The sequence below is a fragment of the Bufo gargarizans genome, chromosome 4, assembly GCF_014858855.1.
Source record: "Bufo gargarizans isolate SCDJY-AF-19 chromosome 4, ASM1485885v1, whole genome shotgun sequence".
NCBI classification, from domain to species: domain Eukaryota; kingdom Metazoa; phylum Chordata; class Amphibia; order Anura; family Bufonidae; genus Bufo; species Bufo gargarizans.
In genome coordinates, this window is record NC_058083.1 from 178791332 (window position 1) to 178812523 (window position 21192).

Sequence of the window (21192 nt, forward strand, 5' to 3'; positions counted from 1 at the left end):
TATATGAATGAATGAGATTTATTTTCATTGGTGGCGCAGTGCGCCCGCGGCCCCCACCCCCACCCCAGTATTAACAACATTGGTGGCGCAGTGCGCCCGCGGCCCCCACCCCAGTATTAACAACATTGGTGGCGCAGTGCACCCCTGCGGCCCCCCAACCCCAGTATTAACTAACATTGGTGGTGCAGTGCGCCCGCGGCCCCCACCCCCACCCCAGTATTACCCACATTGGTGGCGCAGTGAATAGGACAAGGGTTCTAGTCCCTAAGGGGGCTAAAAGTTTGTAAAAAAAAAACAAACAAAAAAAACACCAAAATATTAAGTATAAATGAAAAAGAAAGATTTACAAAAAATATATAAAATACACATTAACAATAATCATTCATTTTCAGCAGGAATAATTTATTTTATTTTTTCTAAAAAATAAAAATTCACATAATATCGGTATAAATTATCGGCTATCGGCCTACAAGTTTACAAATTATCGGTATCGGTCCTAAAAAATCAATATCGGTCGATCCCTAGACGAGAGTCAAAAAGGAGGTATAATCATTTAGTTACTTAAAGGTGACGCTCAATCTTGGGCTTTTTCATTGCTGGCTGGATTACAGTCCCTCCAGTCGGTAGATGAATTTTTCAGAGCTCTAGGTCTTATATATAACGGGGTAGACGGGGGTGTTATTTGTACGTCTGTCTCCTCCGCCCGGACCGCAACAAATCAAAACTTCCTAGCCGTGGACATTCTAGTGAATTTGTTGGTATCCAATATATGTTAGCTTGTATTTATGGATATGTTACGGTGAATTCAGCCAATTTTAAATTATATTTTATATATATTTTATCTTGAAGATGAATGTACAAACGCTTTTGGACAATATATATAGATAATTTTATTGGTTTTTGAGGTCATATATATGGGGGATCTATTTTTTTTTAAATCAAATCATTTTTATTGAAATTGAAATTTCTGTTTTCTTTTTTCCAAAAAAGACATTTTCAGGGTTCACAATCACAATATGACAAAATGAATAACAGAATAAAATTCCATCATGGCTCACAGCAACAAGCATAATAATTATTACCATAGCACAGCATACTCACACTTGAGTACATGAAATCGCAGAGAGTAAACATCCCCCAAAGTCTACCATATCCCTAAACAGGTCAACTTTCCCTTGACCAACAGGACATCTCCCCCCCCCCCCCTCCCCTCTCGTCCCCCCCCCCCCCAACAAAGAAAAAGGAGTATTAAACCTTCAAACCCATTTTATAACATGAGATGAGTATGAGACAACCATTCATTCCACAGTTTTTCAAACTTCTGAGGGCAGCCACGCTTTACAAACACACTCTTTTCCAAGATCAACATGTCATTCACCTTCCTTTCAAACTCTTCTATAGTTGGCGGACTCCCCTGGATCCACCTCTGCGCCACCAGTTTCCTAGCCACATAAAGCAGTCTTCCCACCGCCACCTTAACCAACTCACTCTCTCCAATCTCAGCTACATATCCCAGCACACACATCTTAGGATCTCTTTGCAATCTCAGCCCCATGTTCCGGTTAATCCTATTCATCACCCTTTCCCAATATCCACTTATAACCGAGCACGACCACAACATATGCACCAGATCCGCTCCTTCCACCATACATTTCGGACACCTATCATCAGTCCTGACCCCAATTTTCCGTAAAAACACTGGTGTCTTATACACTCTGTGAATGATAAAAAGTTGTGATAATTTTGCCTGCTCGCTGAGAGACACTCTGGGAACCGCCTCCAATATATCATCCCACTGATCCTTCGAAACTGCACCTAAGTCCCCTTCCCACTTCATCATCCTTGACCGGGGGAATCCTTCCAGAAAGCTATCCAATAACACCGTATATACCTGAGAAATCAGTCCTCTCTTCCCGCCCTTCGGAAGGATAAGTTTCTGCACCACATCCATTGTAGCTATACGACACCCTTTTCTCACCGTGACCTCATATGCATGCCGCAATTGCAGATACTGATAGAACCAATTCTTGGGGACATCAAACTCTTGTTGCAGACCCTGAAAAGATTTGAATACCGTGCCATCAAGTAATTGACCTATCCTCATGACTTCCCTAGACTCCCAGTTCCTAAGTCCCGACAGTGACATGAATTCTGGCAACAGACAGTTGTCCCATATTGGGGAAAGCTCCCCCACTCCTCCCACACCCCTAATTTGCTTCACCGTCGCCCACACTTTCTTCATAAGATCAATAACTAGGACCCTATCTTTCCCCCCATGCATGCCCGCCCCCTCCAAAATGCACATAAGGTCCCTACTACCCACCCAATGCTGTAATATCTTTCCCGTCACATCCACGGCCTGAAAGTCAATCCAGCCCTTAAAATGCTGACACTGAGCCGCCAGGAAATACAACCAAGCATTAGGTACAGCCAAACCGCCCTCCGTCTTAGGGTACTGCAGCGTCTCCAATTTAATCCTTGCTTGGCCATACTTCCAAATAAGATCTCTAAAAATGGAGTGTATTTTCCTAAACCTATCTCGCGGAATCCAGACAGGGGCATTATTAAGCACATAGAGTAACTGCGGCATCATTACCATTTTTAAAAGGTTCACTCTACCCACTACCGACAAAAATGGGGGATCTATTTAATTAACTTTTTATACATTGTCCCAAAAAAACGCAATGATGTCGCATTAGAAACGCATATGCATTTTTTATAAATTGAAGCATATCAACACCATCTAAATGTCTGGATGCAATTTTTATGGTTTTTATTGTAAAGATTATATTTGATGTATAAGATCTATCATAAGTCATCTATTGGAGGATTGAGATCCGATCCAGGTTTTTTTTCGGACATAGTTAGAATTCATTCAATCGGGGTAGACACCCTATTAAAGGATCTCCATGTTAGGCATTTGCTGTTACCCACTGAAGAAGGAACAGAGTTGTTCCGAAATGCGTTTGGTATACAGCAAGGACCAACAAGCAGTTATTTTATCAAAGATATACAGCAAAGACTTATCATCCATTAGTTACTTCTTGGTTTTCTTTCCTCCCGCATCAGTGGTTTGGAGACTACTAGTACTAGTACAACATACTGCTGACGGACTGAGTCACGTGATTCACCTTAGCACACGTGGGACGCCACCTAGTATACACCGTGACTCCACGCCAAAAGATCCAAAGCTGACTCCTCAGCTTCACAGCGAAATTCAAAGCGTGTAGCCGCAACACCCACCGGACTGGTAATGTACACGAAAAATATCTGTGTGTATGTGTCCGTATTGAAACTTACCTGGGTGTGAGAAGTGGACCACGGAGTGCTGCTAAAATTGTGAGGAGAATAGGTGGCTATATTTGGGATCTTGCATGAGCTGTGGATCCGTTGAGCAGGACATTTTCTTCCTTTCTGCATACGCTGCTTTACATGAACAATTCTTTTATGAATAGAAGCGCAGTAGCACGAGGTTTTATTACTCTCACAATTAATTGCATTTAAGAGGTTCCATGCGACATCGCCAGAACTAATGAAGTATTGTTAATATTCATAGGATGTACAGCTCAATTTATTTCCACATATGATATGTGATTCTCACCACTATTGGATCAGAGAGCGTCCCTCTATTTATAGAATGTGCATTAGGTTTTATCTACTTTAAGGTTTTACATTTAATGAATATTTATCTGATCCACAAGTCCACATTGTGCCAGATATTTTGTGTGCCCTCCACTTATATATTTTTAACATTAATTCTCTTTGGCAACTTGGCGTGGGTTGCAGAGTGAGCACCATATCTGTATCCACTCACCAGCTGTAGCCACTGCTACCTTTATTCTTATAGGAGTCCACTGATAAGTCGCCGTTTTTTGGGGCATATGGGTTCCATCCGCAGTTTGGCTCATTTTCTGGTACTGAGACTTCTGGTATACCGGAAGAGGAAAGATTTCCTCTTCTTTGTCATCTAGTTGGTGAAAAATTCTAAATAATTTTTAGAAAATGGGCAACAACTATAAACGGATGGCTGACAAGAGACGTATGATCCTGTGTGGCTGTCCACAAGATACATTAAGTTGAAGGTACCTTCTTGGAAGTTGGGTTCAAGGTTTATTGGTCCATATAAGATCTCTGCCATTATTAACCTGGTAGCATTTTGTCTTGAACTTCTTTAAAAATGTACAGACGTGGACAAAATTGTTGGTACCCTTTGGTCAATGAAAGAAAAAGTCACAATGGTCACAGAAATAACTTTAATCTGACAAAAGTAATAATAAATTAAAATTCTATAAATGTTAACCAATGAAAGTCAGACATTGTTTTTCAACCATGCTTCAACAGAATTATGTAAAAAAATAAACTCATGAAACAGGCATGGACAAAAATGATGGTACCCCTAGAAAACACAGAACATAATGTGACCAAAGGGACATGTTAATTCAAGGTGTGTCCACTAATTAGCATCACAGGTGTCTACAACCTTGTAATCAGCCATTGGGCCTATATATATGGCTCCAGGTAATCACTGTGTTGTTTGGTGATATGGTGTGTACCACACTCGACATGGACCAGAGGAAGCAAAGGAAAGAGCTGTCTCAAGAGATCAGAAAGAAAATTATAGACAAGCATGTTAAAGGTAAAGGCTATAAGACCATCTCCAAGCAACTAGATGTTCCTGTGAGTACAGTTGCACATATTATTCATAAGTTTAAGATCCATGGGACTGTAGCCAACCTCCCTGGACGTGGCCGCAGGAGGAAAATTGATGACAAATCTAAGAGACGGATAATCCGAATGGTAACAAAAGAGCCTAGAAAGACTTCTAAAGAGATTCAAGGTGAACTTCATGCTCAAGGAACATCAGTGTCAGATCGCACCATCCGTCGTTGTTTGAGCCAAAGTGGACTACATGGGAGACGACCAAGGAGGACACCATTGTTGAAAACGAATCATAAAAAAGCAAGACTGGAATATGCCAAACTACATGTTGACAAGCCACAAAGCTTCTGGGAGAATGTCCTGTGGACAGATGAGACAAAAATCGAAGTTTTTGCCAAGGCACATCAGCTGTATGTTCACAGACGAAAAAATGAAGCATATCAAGAAAAGAACACTGTCCCTACTGTGAAACATGGAGGAGGCTCTGTTATGTTCTGGGGCTGCTTTGCTGCGTCTGGCACAGGGTGTCTTGAATCTGTGCAGGGTACAATGAAATCTCAAGACTATCAAGGAATTCTAGAGAGAAATGTACTAGCCAGTGTCAGAAAGCTTGGTCTCAGTCGCAGGTCATGGGTCTTGCAACAGGACAATGACCCAAAACACACCGCTAAAAACACCCAAGAATGGCTAAGAGGAAAAAATTGGACTATTCTAAAGTGGCCTTCTATGAGCCCTGACCTCAATCCTATTGAGCATCTTTGGAAGGAGCTGAAACATGCAGTCTGGAAAAGGCACCCTTCAAACCGGACACAACTGGAGCAGTTTGCTCATGAGGAGTGGGCCAAAATACCTGCTGAGAGGTGCAGATGTCTCATTGACAGTTACAGGAAGCGTTTGATTGCAGTGATTGCCTCAAAAGGTTGCGCAACAAAATATTAAGTTAGGGGTACCATCATTTTTGTCCATGCCTGTTTCATGAGTTTATTTTTTTACATAATTCTGTTGAAGCATGGTTGAAAAACAATGTCTGACTTTCATTGGTTAACATTTATAGAATTTTAATTTATTATTACTTTTGTCAGATTAAAGTTATTTCTGTGACCATTGTGACTTTTTCTTTCATTGACCAAAGGGTACCAACAATTTTGTCCACGTCTGTATAATGTTTTCCACAAATCATTGCTGAAGAGATATGTCAAACCTGCTGAACTGTCCTCCTTGCCTCCCTCTCCAGTCATGGTGGACGGTAATCATAAATTTTAGATCGCCAGGATAGTGGACTCACAAATTCTCCGTAGATCCCTTCAGTACCTTGTTCACTGGAACGATTACGGTCCAGAGGAGAGAATGTGGGTTCCAGTGGCCAACTTTAATGGTAGTCACCTTGTGAAAGCCTTTTACAGGGCACATCCGGATAAGGTCGGTCCTGGGTGTCCGGAGGTCACCCGTAGAAGGGGGGGCTACTGTCACGGTCACTCCAGTGACAGAGGTTAGCAGATCTGAGAGACTGGCTGCAAGTTAGGTTATCTGTCAGCCTATATGTTTTCACTTGTTGCAGTGTTGTTGTTGGTAATGACCACACCTCTTGTCTCAGGTGTAGCTTGTGGTCATTACTGCTCCTCTATTTAGTCTGGACTCACACTTCATACCTTGCGATTGATATTCTCTGCCTGGAGTTGGAACAGCTGGTGTGTGGTCCTCATCTGAGTTCCTGCTCATTCATTTTCTATTGACCATAAGTGTACTTCTCTTGGTTTTTTCTTGCTCCCATTTGCTCGTTATTTACTAGGCCTCAGGGAGAAGCTGGCTTGTTTATTTGGGAAGGAACCAGTAGTCTCAGACCCTGTCACTAATCCTAGGGCTTTTCAGGGTTACTATGGCCTAGGTTTATGGTGTATGAATATTCCCACCTTCAGGGTCTATTTATACTGACAGGAGTCAGGGCTAGGTTTAGGGTTTCCCTAGGTGGTCACCATTTCCCTTTCCCTAGTCTTGAGGCCAAGTTCCTGGTCATTTTCCTTCTGTTGTCATTCTGGTATTCCTCCCCTCCCTCTACACTGTGACACCCAGCTCAACATGTCAAAAAATGGTAGTAAAGGCCCGCTCCGCCAGTCACTGGCCGCAGTGGTGAGCAGCCTGAGCCAGTGATTGGCCTAGCAGATGTTTCCTGACATGAGCCAGGAGGTGAAAGTGGAGAGCAGCGGGGATCGCTACAGCATTAAGGTGGTGTATGGCTTATTTAGGTTTCAAGTTTTGTGTTCTTTTTTATGCATATTGCATATCCACAAAATATGGATGAGGTCACATTGAAAAAATGTCTAATTTGCTGTAATTTGCTGCTCAGTGGCACAGATGTCATCTCTGCTGTCTGCATTTTTGTGACCGCGTAGAAATGAATGAGTCCAAAAATACAGTCATGTGAATGCACCGTTGAAAGAATTGTGCAATCTGTTCTGTTACTTCAACCAATGAGACATTTCGTAAGCTTTTTTTTTTTTGTTTAGCTCATTTGAGTCATTTTGACATTTTACATTTCCATTTACTTTTTATAGTACATGTGGGTTGAGTCACGGTATTAGCGGTTCATTGTCGATCTTCTAATTTTGTGGTATTCTTTATTTACTGAACTTTATGTCTAAAGGTCCCTTTAGATGGGACAATTCATTAGTCAGTTATCAGGAAGGAAGTGTTCCTTCCCAGCAATCACCTGCTCCTCAGTGGAGGAGACTGCTGCAGTTACTTGAAGTGATCACCTCCACAGTATGGGGAGGAGCGATCGCTAATGCCATCACTCGTCCCCTTACATACTCGTTGTTTGTGGTGTTTAGATGGCAGGATCTTCTGCAGACAAACAATGATTTAGGTGTCGTCACAAATGATTCCAATAACCGAACAACAAGTGTTTTGCTCGTTTATCGGGTAATTGAAAGCACTTTTACACCGGCAGATAATCGCTAGCAAGTGTTCTTATGAAGGCTCATTAGCGATTATCTGGTGGAATCTCAGCCCGTGTAAAGGGCCCTTAACAATAATGAATACAATTACATATCACCAAACCTGCAATAATCAGGGCTGTGAAGTCAAAGTCATGGAGTCCGTTCTGGGTGAAGTTGGTGTCGGACTGTCGGTAGATATGTGTGGACTCCATCTCTGGCTTCAAAATAAATTAAATTAAATGGCGCAGTCGTGCTTATAACCATCATAGAACTATACAAATGTGTCCATATACAATAAACTATTGTTGTAAACCTTTGTATCATTTATTGTCTTTATTTTTGCAGAGCAACTTTGCCCATTATGTGGGTCTCGGTCACCACTTGCGAGTCCTAAATTTTGTGTCCGGCTACTTTGACAAGTTGGATCCAGCATCCTCTCCCCATTTACAAGTCACAGACACTGTTTTTGATGGCGTGGAGGTCAGAATATTTGAACCCAAGAAGGAGCTGCATGGTTCATTACAGCGGAGCGTCATCTATGTTCATGGTGGAGGATGGGCTCTTGGAAGTGCAAGTATGTTTTCATCCTGAAGATAGAGGACTTGGTCAGGGCCTGTTCGTAAGATAGGCCATCATTAGCGCTGGGACCACACAACTCCATGGCCCTGATTTATCATGCATTTATTCCAGAATTCTGGCATCAAAAAGTAGCAAAATATGGCTTTTGCGACTTTTTTGCACTCGCTTGTGCAAAATTTAAGTGATTGCTTAAAAATGTGCAACTTTTTGCACCACTCACTACAGTTTTGTAATATGGATGGAAAAGTGGTTGTGGTGAGCTATGTTAAAGAGTGTCACTCCAGATTTATCATTGTGGCTTTTTTTTTAAAGTCGCAATCTCACTCCTGGAGGAGGGCGAGTAGGAAAACTGGAGGAGCTTCTCTAGACAGAAGTGTTAGGTTTAAGGAGAAGCCAAATGTATCGAACAACATCCAGGATTATAACAAATTACAGAAGGTGCATCAAGGGTAACATGCAGATAGGGGAAGTTTGCATATTGGAAAACATTAGGGTTAATTCATATGACCTTAGTTTTTGTCCGCATCCGATCTGTATTTTTTGCGGATAGGATGTGGACCCATTCATTTTAACGGGTCCGCAAAAAAAAAAACGCGGACAGCACAACGTGTGCTGTCCACATCCGTATGTCTGTTGCATAGCCCCACAAAAAGGATAGATATTAGATCATGTCCTATTCTTGTCCGTATTAAGGTCAAGTTCAGGCATTGTTACAATGGATCCGCCAAAAAAAACAGGCCACATGGATGTCAGCGACCTCTTTGCTTTAAGTCATGGTAACAGCGCACCCTTCGCTGTGACTGACGGCGCTTATGCCGAGTTTGGCAAAGCCAGACAAACAGCCGGCTGTCAGTCACAATGAAGGGGTGCGGTTACCATGACTTGAAGCAAGGAGGCCGCTGCTCCATGTGTGGAGAAGCGCGCTGGCAGGGGATAAAACAACGTTTTCAGTACTTTTGCTGCATCTGCCTTCAGGAAGAAAGGCATCATCAGAAACACGCTGCTGGCTACACGCAGGTACTGCTGGTGGCTCGGGATGGATGTGGGAGGTGACGGGTTCCCTTTAAGATCCGACTAAGTATTTCGGAATGGGTGATGCACAGATTACAGCTGATTGCTGGGGTCCCAGCGGTTATGTTATCAGCCATTCACATAGGTGCTCATGAAATGAGAATCCCTTTATCTGTACAACTACCGGCTGTCCCAGGGTATTGTAGTGCCTCAGCAGGGCTCAGCATTACCTAGTAGATTTCCTTATTTCCATATTGATTATATTACTTATTATATATGTTTTAGAAGCAAGATCCTACGACAGCCTGTGCCGAAGAATTGCCGAAGATGTGAATGCAGTTGTTGTTTCTATTGAGTAAGTTTAACCCACGACCTTCTGGTTTCATTCTTCAGGATAGAGCACCTTTAGGGCTGTTTCCCATGGACAAGTCCATTGCAGAATCTGTGTGTGAGCATGATCCTCCGTTCTGGACCTGTAGGAGCACATGGCATTATCATGATTTATAATGCTGTGTGCCACTGCTTGAACTTACTTCTACGGGATCATACTGGCAGCTTTAGGTCACTATGATTCTGTGGAAGTAAGGTCAAGCAGAGGTACAAAGCATTATAAACCATGATAATGCCGTACGCTTCTGCAAGTCCAGAACGGAGGATCACGCTCACACACAGATCCTGCAATGGACTCCATGGGAAATCAGTGGCCTAATGGATGCATTTCTGCTCCCACACCTACTGCTGAAATGTGGTCCGCCCTGTTAGATTTCATGTTTAAAGGGTTTCTGTCATCAGAAATAACGTTATGTAGCTGACTGACATTAGCGATGTGCTAATGTCCGCAGAACATAACAGTGTGCTTTATAACTACCTGCCTGCCGCTGTTCCCTCAAAATAAAGACTTTTATAATATGCTAATGAGCCTCTAGGTGTTACTGGGGCGTGGCGCAGCACCTAGGGGCTCCGTCTTCTCACCCTTTGGCACGCCTATGTACAGTTGATTGACGTCCTAATTCTCCTGTGCCCGTAAAATCCCACGCAGTGAGTGAAGAATGCTCTCCTGCTGCCAGCTTCACTCACTGCGCCTGCGCCGAATACTAAACAGGACAGCGCAGGATTTTACGGGCACAGAGGAGAACTAGGACGTCAATCAACTGTACATGGGTGTGCCAAAGGTTGAGAAGACGGAGCCTCTAGGTGCTGCAGCCACGCCCCAGTAGCACCTAGAGGCTCATTAACAGTCTTTATTTTAAGGGAACGGCGGCAGGCAGGTAGTTATAAAGCACACTGTTATGTACTGCTGACATTAGCACATCGCTAATGTCAGCCAGCTACATAACGTTATTTCTGATGACAGAAACCCTTTAAATCTCCAGCACTGACAGAGGATGCGACTATAGCGCTGCTGTATGTTTCTCTGCCTACATTTGCGCCTAAAAACAGGTGCAAATGAAGATAAATGCGGCTGACCAGCTACCCCCACCCACTCACTAGCCTTGACACCCCCCATTTTCAGAAAGTCATGACTGCAGCGCAGAAACCCAAAACTTGTCACTAGTGTCGTTCAAAAAGTTACAAACACACATTTTGTGACTTTTTCCATCACTTATCTGCCGCAGGCAGATTATAACTCCCCCATAGTCCTTAATCTGTGGTGCTCAAGTACTTAAAGGGGTTATAAACTGCCCCCCATATGCCAGGCCCCCCACACTGAATATACCGTATTTTTCACCGTATAAGACGCGGTTTTTGAGGAGGAAAATTTTGAGGACAAGGTTTTTGAGGAGGAAAATAAGAAGAAAAAAAATTTGAACCAAAAGGTGTGCTTTTGGTGGGTTTTGAACTAATTGTGGTCTGTGGATGCCACTGTTATGGGGGATCTGTGGGTGACGCACTGTTATGGGGGATCTGTGGGTGACACTTATGGGGGATCTGTGGGTGACACTTATGGGGGATCTGTGGGTGACACTTATGGGGGATCTGTGGGTGACACTTATGGGGGATCTGTGGGTGACACTTATGGGGGATCTGTGGGTGACACTTATGGGGGATCTGTGGGTGGCTCTTATTGGGCTCTCTGGATGGCACTGTTATGAGGATCTGTGTATGACAGTTATGGGGTGATCTGTGGATGACACAAATATAGCATCTTATGCTATGTGTCATCCACAGATCCCCTCCATAAGTGTCCCTGTAGTGAATGACCCTCAATACAGGGCTGGGGGCCGGCATCTGGTTTTATAATGACAGCGGGGCCCGTGCAGTGACTGTATTCTACTACACGGGCCCCGCTCACTGTATAATTGTATCTCTAATAGTTATTTGTTATGTACATAATCGCATAATGAGCGCTGTGTATTACTTACAACTACAAGCGCTCGCCGCTCGGTAGGTAGCAGAGAGGAGGGAGGAGGCAAGCCGGGAGGACAGGCGCTGGCAGCATGAGTCATACGTCATGCGCTCATGCCGCCTGCTTCATTCATAAAGTGGGCGGCGCAGGCGCGTGACGTATGACTCACACTGCCTGCGCCCGTCCTCCCAGCCTGCCTCCTCCCTCCTCTCGGCGAGTGCTTGTAGTTGTAAGTAATACACAGCGCTCATTATGCGATTATGTACATAACAATTTACTATTAGAGATACGATTATACAGTGAGCGGGGCCCGTGTAGTAGAATACAGTCACTGCACGGGCCCCGCTGTCATTATAAATGCAGATGCCGGCCCCCAGCCCCTCCTCCCTTACAGCTGATACACCCGCCGCGCGGCATCGCGGCGGGTGTATCATTGAAAACTCGCAAAATCAGCAGCATTCGCCGTATAAGACGCGCTGCTATTTTCCCCCCACTTTTGGGGGGGGGGAAAGTGCGTCTTATACGGCGAAAAATACGCTCCTGGTCCCTGCACTACTGCTGCTTCTTCCGGTGGACGGATGAAAACTTCGGGGGGGGGGGGGGAGCAGCCAATGGTAGACGGGGACAAGCCTCTCTAGCAGCTCCTCTGACTAGTAATACAACTCGATTTTATTTCAATCCTTTAAAACCAATACATTTCTTGGGAACATGTTTAAAAACTTCAGGAGTACACAGAATCAGGGTCAAGTGCCAGGTATCCATGTACACTTCTTATACGCTAAACCTTCATACTATTTGAATAGACTGGTTGTGTATTATCTCTTGATTCAGATAATGCTTGTAGGCAACCTGACAAACTCCTGCCTAAAAAAAGTTTCGATTTTTTTAGGCAGGAGTTTGTCAGGGTGCCTACAAGCATTATCTGAATCAAGAGATAATACACACACAGTCTATTCAAATAGTATGAAGGTTTAGCGTATAAGAAGTGTACATGGATACCTGGCACTTGACCCTGATTCTGTGTACTCCTGAAGTTTTTAAACATGTTCCCAAGAAATGGATTGGTTTTAAAGGATTGAAATAAAATCGAGTTTTATTACTAGTCAGAGGAGCTGCGAAAATACGCCTGGTCCTCGTGACCACTAAATTCTAATTTCATGTTAAATATTGGCGTAGCAACCCCCTGAGGGATTTCTTTGTTTGTCATTTTCATAAGCCTCTCTAGCGTCACCCGCGATGCTAGGAAGGCTCATCCCCACCCGCCATTGGCTGAAAACCCCTTCCCCGAAGTTTTAATTTAAGGGACCAGGAGCGGGGAGTCAGGTAAGTATATTCAGTTTGGGGGACCTGGCATATGGGGGGGGGCAGTTTATACTCTCGGATAACCCCTTTAAAACACATTGGGGGAGATTTATCAAACTGGTACAAAGGAAAACTGGTTTAGCCCATAGCTATTAGTGTTGAGCGAACTTCTGTTTTCTAGTTCAATGTACAAGGTTCAGGTTACACCGCATCTAAGAATTCTGTCATGGATTCCGTTACCACGGACTATAAGTTATATAGATTACCCGAACGTTGTACGTCGAGCTTGAAAACACAAGTTCACTCAACATTAATAGCTACTAGGGATGAGCGAATCAACTTCAGATGAAACATCTGAAGTCAATTCGCATAATACTTTGTGTGAATACAGCACCGCCTATGTCTCCTCCTTTCATCAACGATAGATAGCCGTAATCTCGCGATGCTCGCGCATGTGCAGTTATTTCCCTGAGGCTGATGCCAGCACAGGGAAGGAACACTATACCGGCACTGCGCATGCGCGAGCTCGCACATCGCGAGATTACGGCTATCTATCGTTGATGAAAGGAGGAGACATAGGTGGTGCTGGGCTCCTTCACAGGCGGGCGTGGCTGGGCACAAGTAAGATTCGTACAGCCCCTTGGACACATTCAACACTCATTTACATATCTATAAAAATCCTTTTTTAAAGATATTAAAACCACACAGCCCTATAGGACACATATATTGCAGACATGCTAGCGGCGATCTAGCCGTTCATGTCCGCAGCTCTATAGCCCCAAACCTAGTGACAGAATCCCTTTAAGGAGTGGAACATCTAAAATCCCATGGATTGAAAGATGAAAAACAGCATGGGTTTACTTCAGGGAGATCATGTCAAACTAATCTGATAGATTTTTTGTATTAGGTGACTAAAATAATAGATGGAGGAGGTGCAGTAGACATCGCATATCTAGACTTTAGTAAGGCTTTTGATACTGTCCCACATAGAAGGCTTATCAATACATTTTAGTCTTTGTGCGTGGACTCCCATATTGTTGAATGGATTAGGCAGTGGCTGAGGAACAGACAACCGAGGGTTGTAGTCAAGGGAGTATATTCAGACCAAGGTCTTGTTACTAATGGGGTACCTCAGGGATCTGTTCTGGGACCCATATTGTTCAATATCTTTATCAGCGAAATTGCAGAAGGCCTCGATGGTAAGGTGTGTCTTTTTGCTGATGACACAAAGATTTGTAACAGGGTTGATGTTCCCTGGAGGGATACACCAAATGGAAAAGGATTTAGGAAAACTAGAGAAATGGTCAAAAATCTGGCAACTAAAATTTAATGTTGATAAGTGCAAGATAATGCACCTGAGGCATAAAAACCCAAGAGCAGAATATAAAATATGTGATACAGTCCTAACCTCAGTATCTGAGGAAAGAGATTAAGGGGTCATTATTTCAGAAGACTTAAAGGTAGGCAGACAATGCCATAGAGCAGCAGGAAATTCTAGCAGAATGCTTGGGTGTATAGGGAGAGGCATTACCAGTAGAAAGAGGGAGGTCTTCATGCTGCTCTACAGAGCACTAGTGAGACCTCATTTGGAGTATTGTGCGCAGTACTGGAGACCATATCTCCAGAAGGATATTGATACTTTGGAGAGAGTTCAGAGAAGAGCTACTAAACTGGTACATGGATTGCAGGATAAAACTTACCAGGAAAGATTAAAGGACCTTAATATGTATAGCTTGGAAGAAAGACGATACTGAGGGGATATGATAGAAACTTTTAAATACATAAAGGGAATCAATAAGGTAAAAGAGGAGAGAATATTTAAAAGAAGAAAAACTGCTACAAGACGACATAGTTTTAAATTAGAGGGGCAAAGGTTTAAAAGTAGTATCAGGAAGTATTACTTTACTGAGAGAGTAGTGGATGCATGGAATAGCCTTCCTGCAGAAGTAGTAGCTGCAAATACAGTGAAGGAGTTTAGGCATGCATGGGATAGGCATAAGGCCATCCTTCATATAAGATAGGGCCAGGGGCTATCCATAGTATTCAGTATATTGGGCAGACTAGATGGGCCAAATGGTTCTTATCTGCTGACACATTCTATGTTTCTATATGTGTAATTGTTTGGGTAAATACATTCCATTAATCCATTCACAATGTCATGCTCTTCCAGAGTTTTTTGTAAGATTATTGGGCAGTTTCTCTGCCTACAAGATATTATCACAGATGCTTGGTTTACTTTTGCAGGTTTAAAAAATGAATTTGACTCAGCAGAGATCACATGCCTCTTCACAGCAAAAATGTTATAACATGAACAGAGTTGAGAAAAATACCTTAACCCTAACTACTACAAACCTATGAATGCAGAATCAACCGAATCAAACTAATATGAAAAGTTGTTATTCTAAAAATCTTCATTTACTTGCATATTATAAGTTATACCAGCAAGAATTAGTTTTTATGTAGAAAACTATGATTTAAATCAAGCCTTACTGACTAGTGATTTAAATCGTGATTTAAATCATTTTGATTTAAATTAAATCCACCCTGAAACTGGACCAGCAGGTAAGGGACCAGTGACAGGTAATACCACTGGACCAAGTGCAACGATTTGATTTGGGGCCAAACTCAGAGGGCAGAGACTCAGCGAGCCCGATTCTTCACTGAGCCCCTGATGCTGGGGATGAACTTAGCTGAGGGCTCACTGGTCACACCTCCAGGATGGTCCTAGTACACTTGGCCACTTACCTGCAGACACTGATGGAGCAAGCACCAGCGGTCCACACAAACACGAGAAGGACTGGAACCCAGGCACACAAACTGGAACTCAAACAACCACACAGGACACATAACTGGAACCAGAACACAAGTAGATGCCTTGACCCCATGTAGAACAGATGTATGGCGGTCACAAGCAGACAAGCAAATGCCTGGCCACCATGAGGAAGGGATGCATGGAAGTCACAGGAAAAGCTGAACACATAGACTAGATGTCCTCCTTCCAGAGAACCCAGGAGCCCTCTCACCGAAGGCATAGACACGGACTAGCAGATGCCTGTTCCCCATGTAGTGTTAGTCCATGAGCGAACAGACAGAGCTGCACACAAGACGTAGAACCGGACTAGTAGATGCCTGTTTCCCATGCAGAGTTAGTCCATGGGCGAACGGACAATTGCACCACAAAACCAGACAAAGTGACCTCAATGCCTCACTAGGTGACCGCATAACACAAACACGGGTGAACAGCACTCCTTAGTAATAATGCTGCGGGTGCTCGTCTCCAGGGGTGGTGGTAAAATAAAAAAAATAAAAAAATGGAGACCGCATGTCCAAAAGGCGGAATTCTATTCCAGATGCAACGTTTCGGCTTAGTGATAGCCTTTGCTTGACAAAGGCTATCACTAAGCCAAAACGTTGCATCTGGAATAAAATTCCGCCTTTTGGACGTGCTGTCTCCATTTTTTTATTTTAATTTTTTGACATCCATTAGGTGACCACATAGACCGGGCACATGGAATATCCCAAGGTCAGGTGCATAGCTCTTGCACCCAGTAAGCTGGAGACAGGCTGACCCCCAAACCCACAGCTCACAGGTATATAAAGAGCAGGATAACGAGGTCATCTGACACCTAGCAGACACACGCAGACCATTAACCTCACCAGACTGCCGCAACTACGCGTAGGTCAATGGCAACTAGCCTACACGGAATCCACCGTAGTCAGTACGCCAGGCACTACAAATGTGAGCAACACGGCAGCCCGTGCCAGTGATCCACACTGACATTCACATTAAGTCATTTTAACATCATGTGTTAAGGATTAAAACTCCTGTAATTGTTTTGGTGATTGCACGTGGCAAATTAAGATATAATTTGCTTGGCTTATCCTCTTATTAAAACAATTGATGTTCACAGAAATGTGTCCGGAAGGCACTGACATAGGATTATACATAATTTTGGGTTCTGAAACGTCATCAACATTGAAGGTAGAAAACTGTTTTCACATTATATTGAATGAGTTTTCAATATCTGACCAGATAGGCTATTCTTAAAAAGGTTGTCTAGTGAATAAAAATGACTTTTAAACTTGCTCATAATGGGGTACAAAAATAATAAAATAATAAAACTTTCCTCAGCTGCCCCTGTTTCGGACATTCCCAGGGTCCCTGCTGCTGAAAAATACCTACTCAGCTAATCGGTGGCAGAGGCTAAGGTCAGAGGTGACTGGGTGGCATTTTCTGTGTCAGCAAGGGGCTGCAAGCAGTGTCGGCGCGGGGGAAGACAGGGGATCGGTGAGGGGACTATACTTTTCCATTATTATTATTTTTGTATCTCATTGTGAGCTGGTTTAAAGGTACATTGTATTTGCAGGACAACTCTATTAATTAATAAACTTTTAATTCTTTGTAGAAATATGCACTAATCACTGCGAAAGCTGCACCACAATGATATGTAACTGACAACACCGGCTAATCCCTCAGGCTGATGTTACCAACTGAGACTTTAGCCAATGCATTCCAGTCAGGAACACATCGGAGCCCTTTTGCACCACCGTCAAGGTATCTCAGCATGGCATGGGTTCCTACCACTAAACTACCCACGGAGTGTGAACACGGTCTGAGAGGTGCTAAGATACAACTTACCGCCAAGCTCCCACATACCTCCATAGTGAGATCACTCAGGCAGTGGGAGAGATGATAAGGCTGTAAGCCCCACCTATAACAGGCCATGTGACACAGGCTACCAGGTGGAACAGAATGCTACCAGCAGTATGCAATGGCACATTCTAAACATCAAGAAAAATAACTGAAATAAAGTGGCCTAAATGGGAGGAAATGGTCAAAAACCCCAAACACGTTGGCGTGTTTATAACCGGGGGAGCAATTCCTCCGCATGTGATCCGTCGCTAACGGCAATCCCCAGCAAAAATGCATACAATGGAGGATGTCGTCAGCGGACCACATGCACCACAATGGCATCCTGCACAAGATGGGATAATGTGTGGATGCAAATATAAAAATACATAAATGACAGTGTTGTCAGTTGCATATCATTGTGGTGCACCTTTCGCAGTGATTTATGTATTTTTATATTTGCATTCCTGTGACAGGACTAATGGCGGCGCTTCTGTTTTATTTACAGTAATGGCGGTGTTCAAACTGACACAGCACACCATAATAACGGCGCGCTGCTGTGGGTGGTCCGAGCGGCGTGTGGTGCGCCCTGTATTTATTGGCCGCCGCAATTGTGGGCAGTACCGGCGGAGTGTAGGACAGTGCTGTAGCTGTGGGCGGTTCAGGAGGCCTGAGGTGCGCCGTGTTTCTATTGGCCGGCGGCACGCTGATGTGGGGGGTCCGGACGGCTGTGTGGTGAGCTGCGATTCTATTGACCGGCGCAACGCGCATGCGCAATTAACTCATTTAACTTGGCGCATTTGCATTTAACTCAACACATCGCGCATGGACACAGCGCAGGCACAGAGGGATTTTATTATGTAGGATTCCTTTCTAATACCATATTTAAACAGTGTGAACTCAGGCCAGACTGTCTAAAGGTCCGCCAGATTTATCACAGTGGCTGATGCTGGAGCACCTTTAGACTGCCGAGTCTCTTTTTTTACCACCTATACCTTACATTACAATTTTATGCCCAAATTTTGGCACGATTTTAGCGCACATTGTTGCCTCCTAAGACACACTCCTTTAATCAAGCCTTCTGCCAATTTCTTTCCTTTGTCTGGACAAGGCATGTACGCCAGTTTTTGCTACAAATTGCTTCAGAATTCTAGCGTATTTTGGTAAATGTGCCCCCCCCCATTGAGAGTTAAAGGGTTTTTCCTATTACAGGAATACAATGATACGTGTTCTGCTTTACTTATGGCCTATACTTCTGTCTGTTTTATTTGTAGGTACAGGCTGGTACCAAATGTTCATTTTCCAGAGCAAATAAATGATGTGTATGCAGCCACCAAATACTTTACGCAACCAGAGGTTCTCGCCAAGTATTCCGTTGATCCAGAAAGGATTGCAATTTCTGGAGACAGTGCTGGAGGAAACCTAGCAGCTGCGGTGTGTCAACAGGTAACACATGCATACTGACCCATCCTCGAGAGTAAAATTGTCTTTTAAGGGCTCATGCACACGACTGTATGCCCTCCGAGACATACGGTCCGTGAGCGGGCCATATGTCCCAGAGCGGCATACATTGTGGGCGGGCACATCATAGTAACCTATGATGCTGTGCGCACGATGTATGCCGCTCCGGGACATATGGACCGCTCACGGATATACGGTCTTGTGCATGAGCCCTTATTCTGAAAACACCATATAGCATACTTGCAATATCTGGGCTCTCGTGTACGGCCGTTGTCAAGCAACGAAGCATAAGTAACTCATGTAATATGCACATACAATAGGGGAACACATGATGTCATAATAAGTAAAGCTTTCAGAATGCAAACATCTATGATGGATCCACTCTCATCATCCTCCTTGACTTTCCAAAGCTGAATTTACGCTGCAAGCAGCGTTTTGGTGTCCGCCTCCAAAGCGGACTAGAGACTGAACTGATGGATTCTGAGCGGATCCTTTTCCACTCAGAACGCATTAGAATGCAAACAGATCCATTTTGGACCGCCTGTGAGAGCCCTGAACGGATCTCACAAACGAAGAGCCAAAACGCCAGTGTTAAAGTAGACTGAGACATGGATTGACTGCCATGAAATCATTTTTCTAAGCCCCCAAAAGCAGGCATAGATTAGTGGGTTAAAGCATCTCCAGCATGTCCGCCATGAGGAGGCGCAGGTGGTCAAGCGTAATGCAGCTCCATGCCACTCAGTAGGAAGTATGGAAATAGCTAAAGTATATATGTACTTTTGCCATATTTCTGTCATGGATAATTTTGGTGGACCTTCACAAATATTTGCACTTTTTTGCTGTTACACCAGAGTAACAGATTTTTGACTGATGTTCATGCCACCTCTGGCCACTAAGTGGCGCTGTTGGCTTAGCACACGGTGCTCATGGTAATGTGCCCAGAAGGATTCTATAAACAGGGACAAACAAAATCCTTGATATGGACCAAGTCTCTGCAGATCTTAAAGGGGCTCTCCTATTTGGACATGTATGGCACATTGATTCCTCTGGGAGCAAGGGGCCCTGCTGTGAATGGAGAGGACACTGTGCATGTGAGTCTTTGTCCATTCACTGCTGTGGGACTTCTGAAAATAGCTGGCTGTGCTCATTCCTCCATTTTTACAAGCTCCATAGCAGTGAATGGAGAAAGCCGCACACTTGCAGAGTCCTCTCCATTTGTGGTAGGGCCCCTTTCTTGAGATAGGAGTGGGACCCACACCAATTGGACATATGTGGCATATCTAAATGTCCAGATGTGAAACCCCTTTTAATACAAATATTTTTTGTCATTTTTGAATAATTGTAGTTGAGGTTGCTTCTCATTAATTTCATATGCACATAAACCACTTTCACCTGATTTAGACCTGAATGTGCTTATGTTATTTTTAATGAATATCTTATTATGCAGTATATGTATTAAAGTTTCTGGGGAAACTTGCTTTTCTGCCTCAGAGTACAATGTAGGAGATTGATCAAACTGGTGTAAACTGAACTGGCTTAGTTGCCCATAGCAACCAATCAGATTCCACCTTTCATTTTCCAAAGGAACTGTGAAAAATGAAAGGTGGAATCTGATTGGTTGCTACGGACAACTAAGCCAGTTTTACTTTACACCAGTTTGATACATTTTCCCTAATGTCTAAAATATCTTTCACACAGGACCTGAAATCTTTCTTGACATGTCTGATTTTGTAAAAACTGTTCTGGGGCATCTTTTGGTACTCTGCATTGTGATATTCCTCTCTTATTCCTCTTGTGAATGAATGAATTGGCAATGGGCATCACTATTGCCCTTGACAACAGGGTCTGATGCTGATTGGACCATGTCAGACTGTGTAGGGCAGGGGTACATGCAGCCTACAGTGCCATTCGGTACGGTGCCCCAACCATAAGGCTTGTTATGGGAGTGTACTATACGTAAAGGGAATATGTCATCAGAAAATAACCTACAATATCTCACAAAACTGAGTACATCCCTCACATTTTTGTAAATATGTTATGTCTTTTCATCTGACAACACTGAAGATCTGATCCTTTGACACAATGTAAAGTAGTCAGTGTACAGCTTGTATAACAGTGTACATATGGTGTGCCCTCAAAGTAACTCAACACACAGCCATTAATGATGTCTAAACCGATGGCAACAAAAGTGAGTACACCCCTAAGGGAAAATGGCCAAATTTTGCCCAATTTGCCATTTTCCCCTCTCTGCTGTCATGTGACTCGTT

At 43.6% G+C, this 21192-nt stretch overlaps 1 protein-coding gene across 1 annotated transcript in view; it reads left to right on the top strand.

Moving 5' to 3' along the window:
- The window catches only part of NCEH1 (neutral cholesterol ester hydrolase 1), a 35109-nt gene that overhangs the window by 4000 nt on the left and 9917 nt on the right, over positions 1-21192 (top strand). The window contains exons 2-4 of the mRNA XM_044290580.1: positions 7941-8169; positions 9471-9540; positions 18739-18910. Of these exons, the coding sequence (XP_044146515.1) occupies positions 7941-8169; positions 9471-9540; positions 18739-18910 (471 nt within the window). The remainder of the gene's footprint in view (positions 1-7940; positions 8170-9470; positions 9541-18738; positions 18911-21192) is intronic.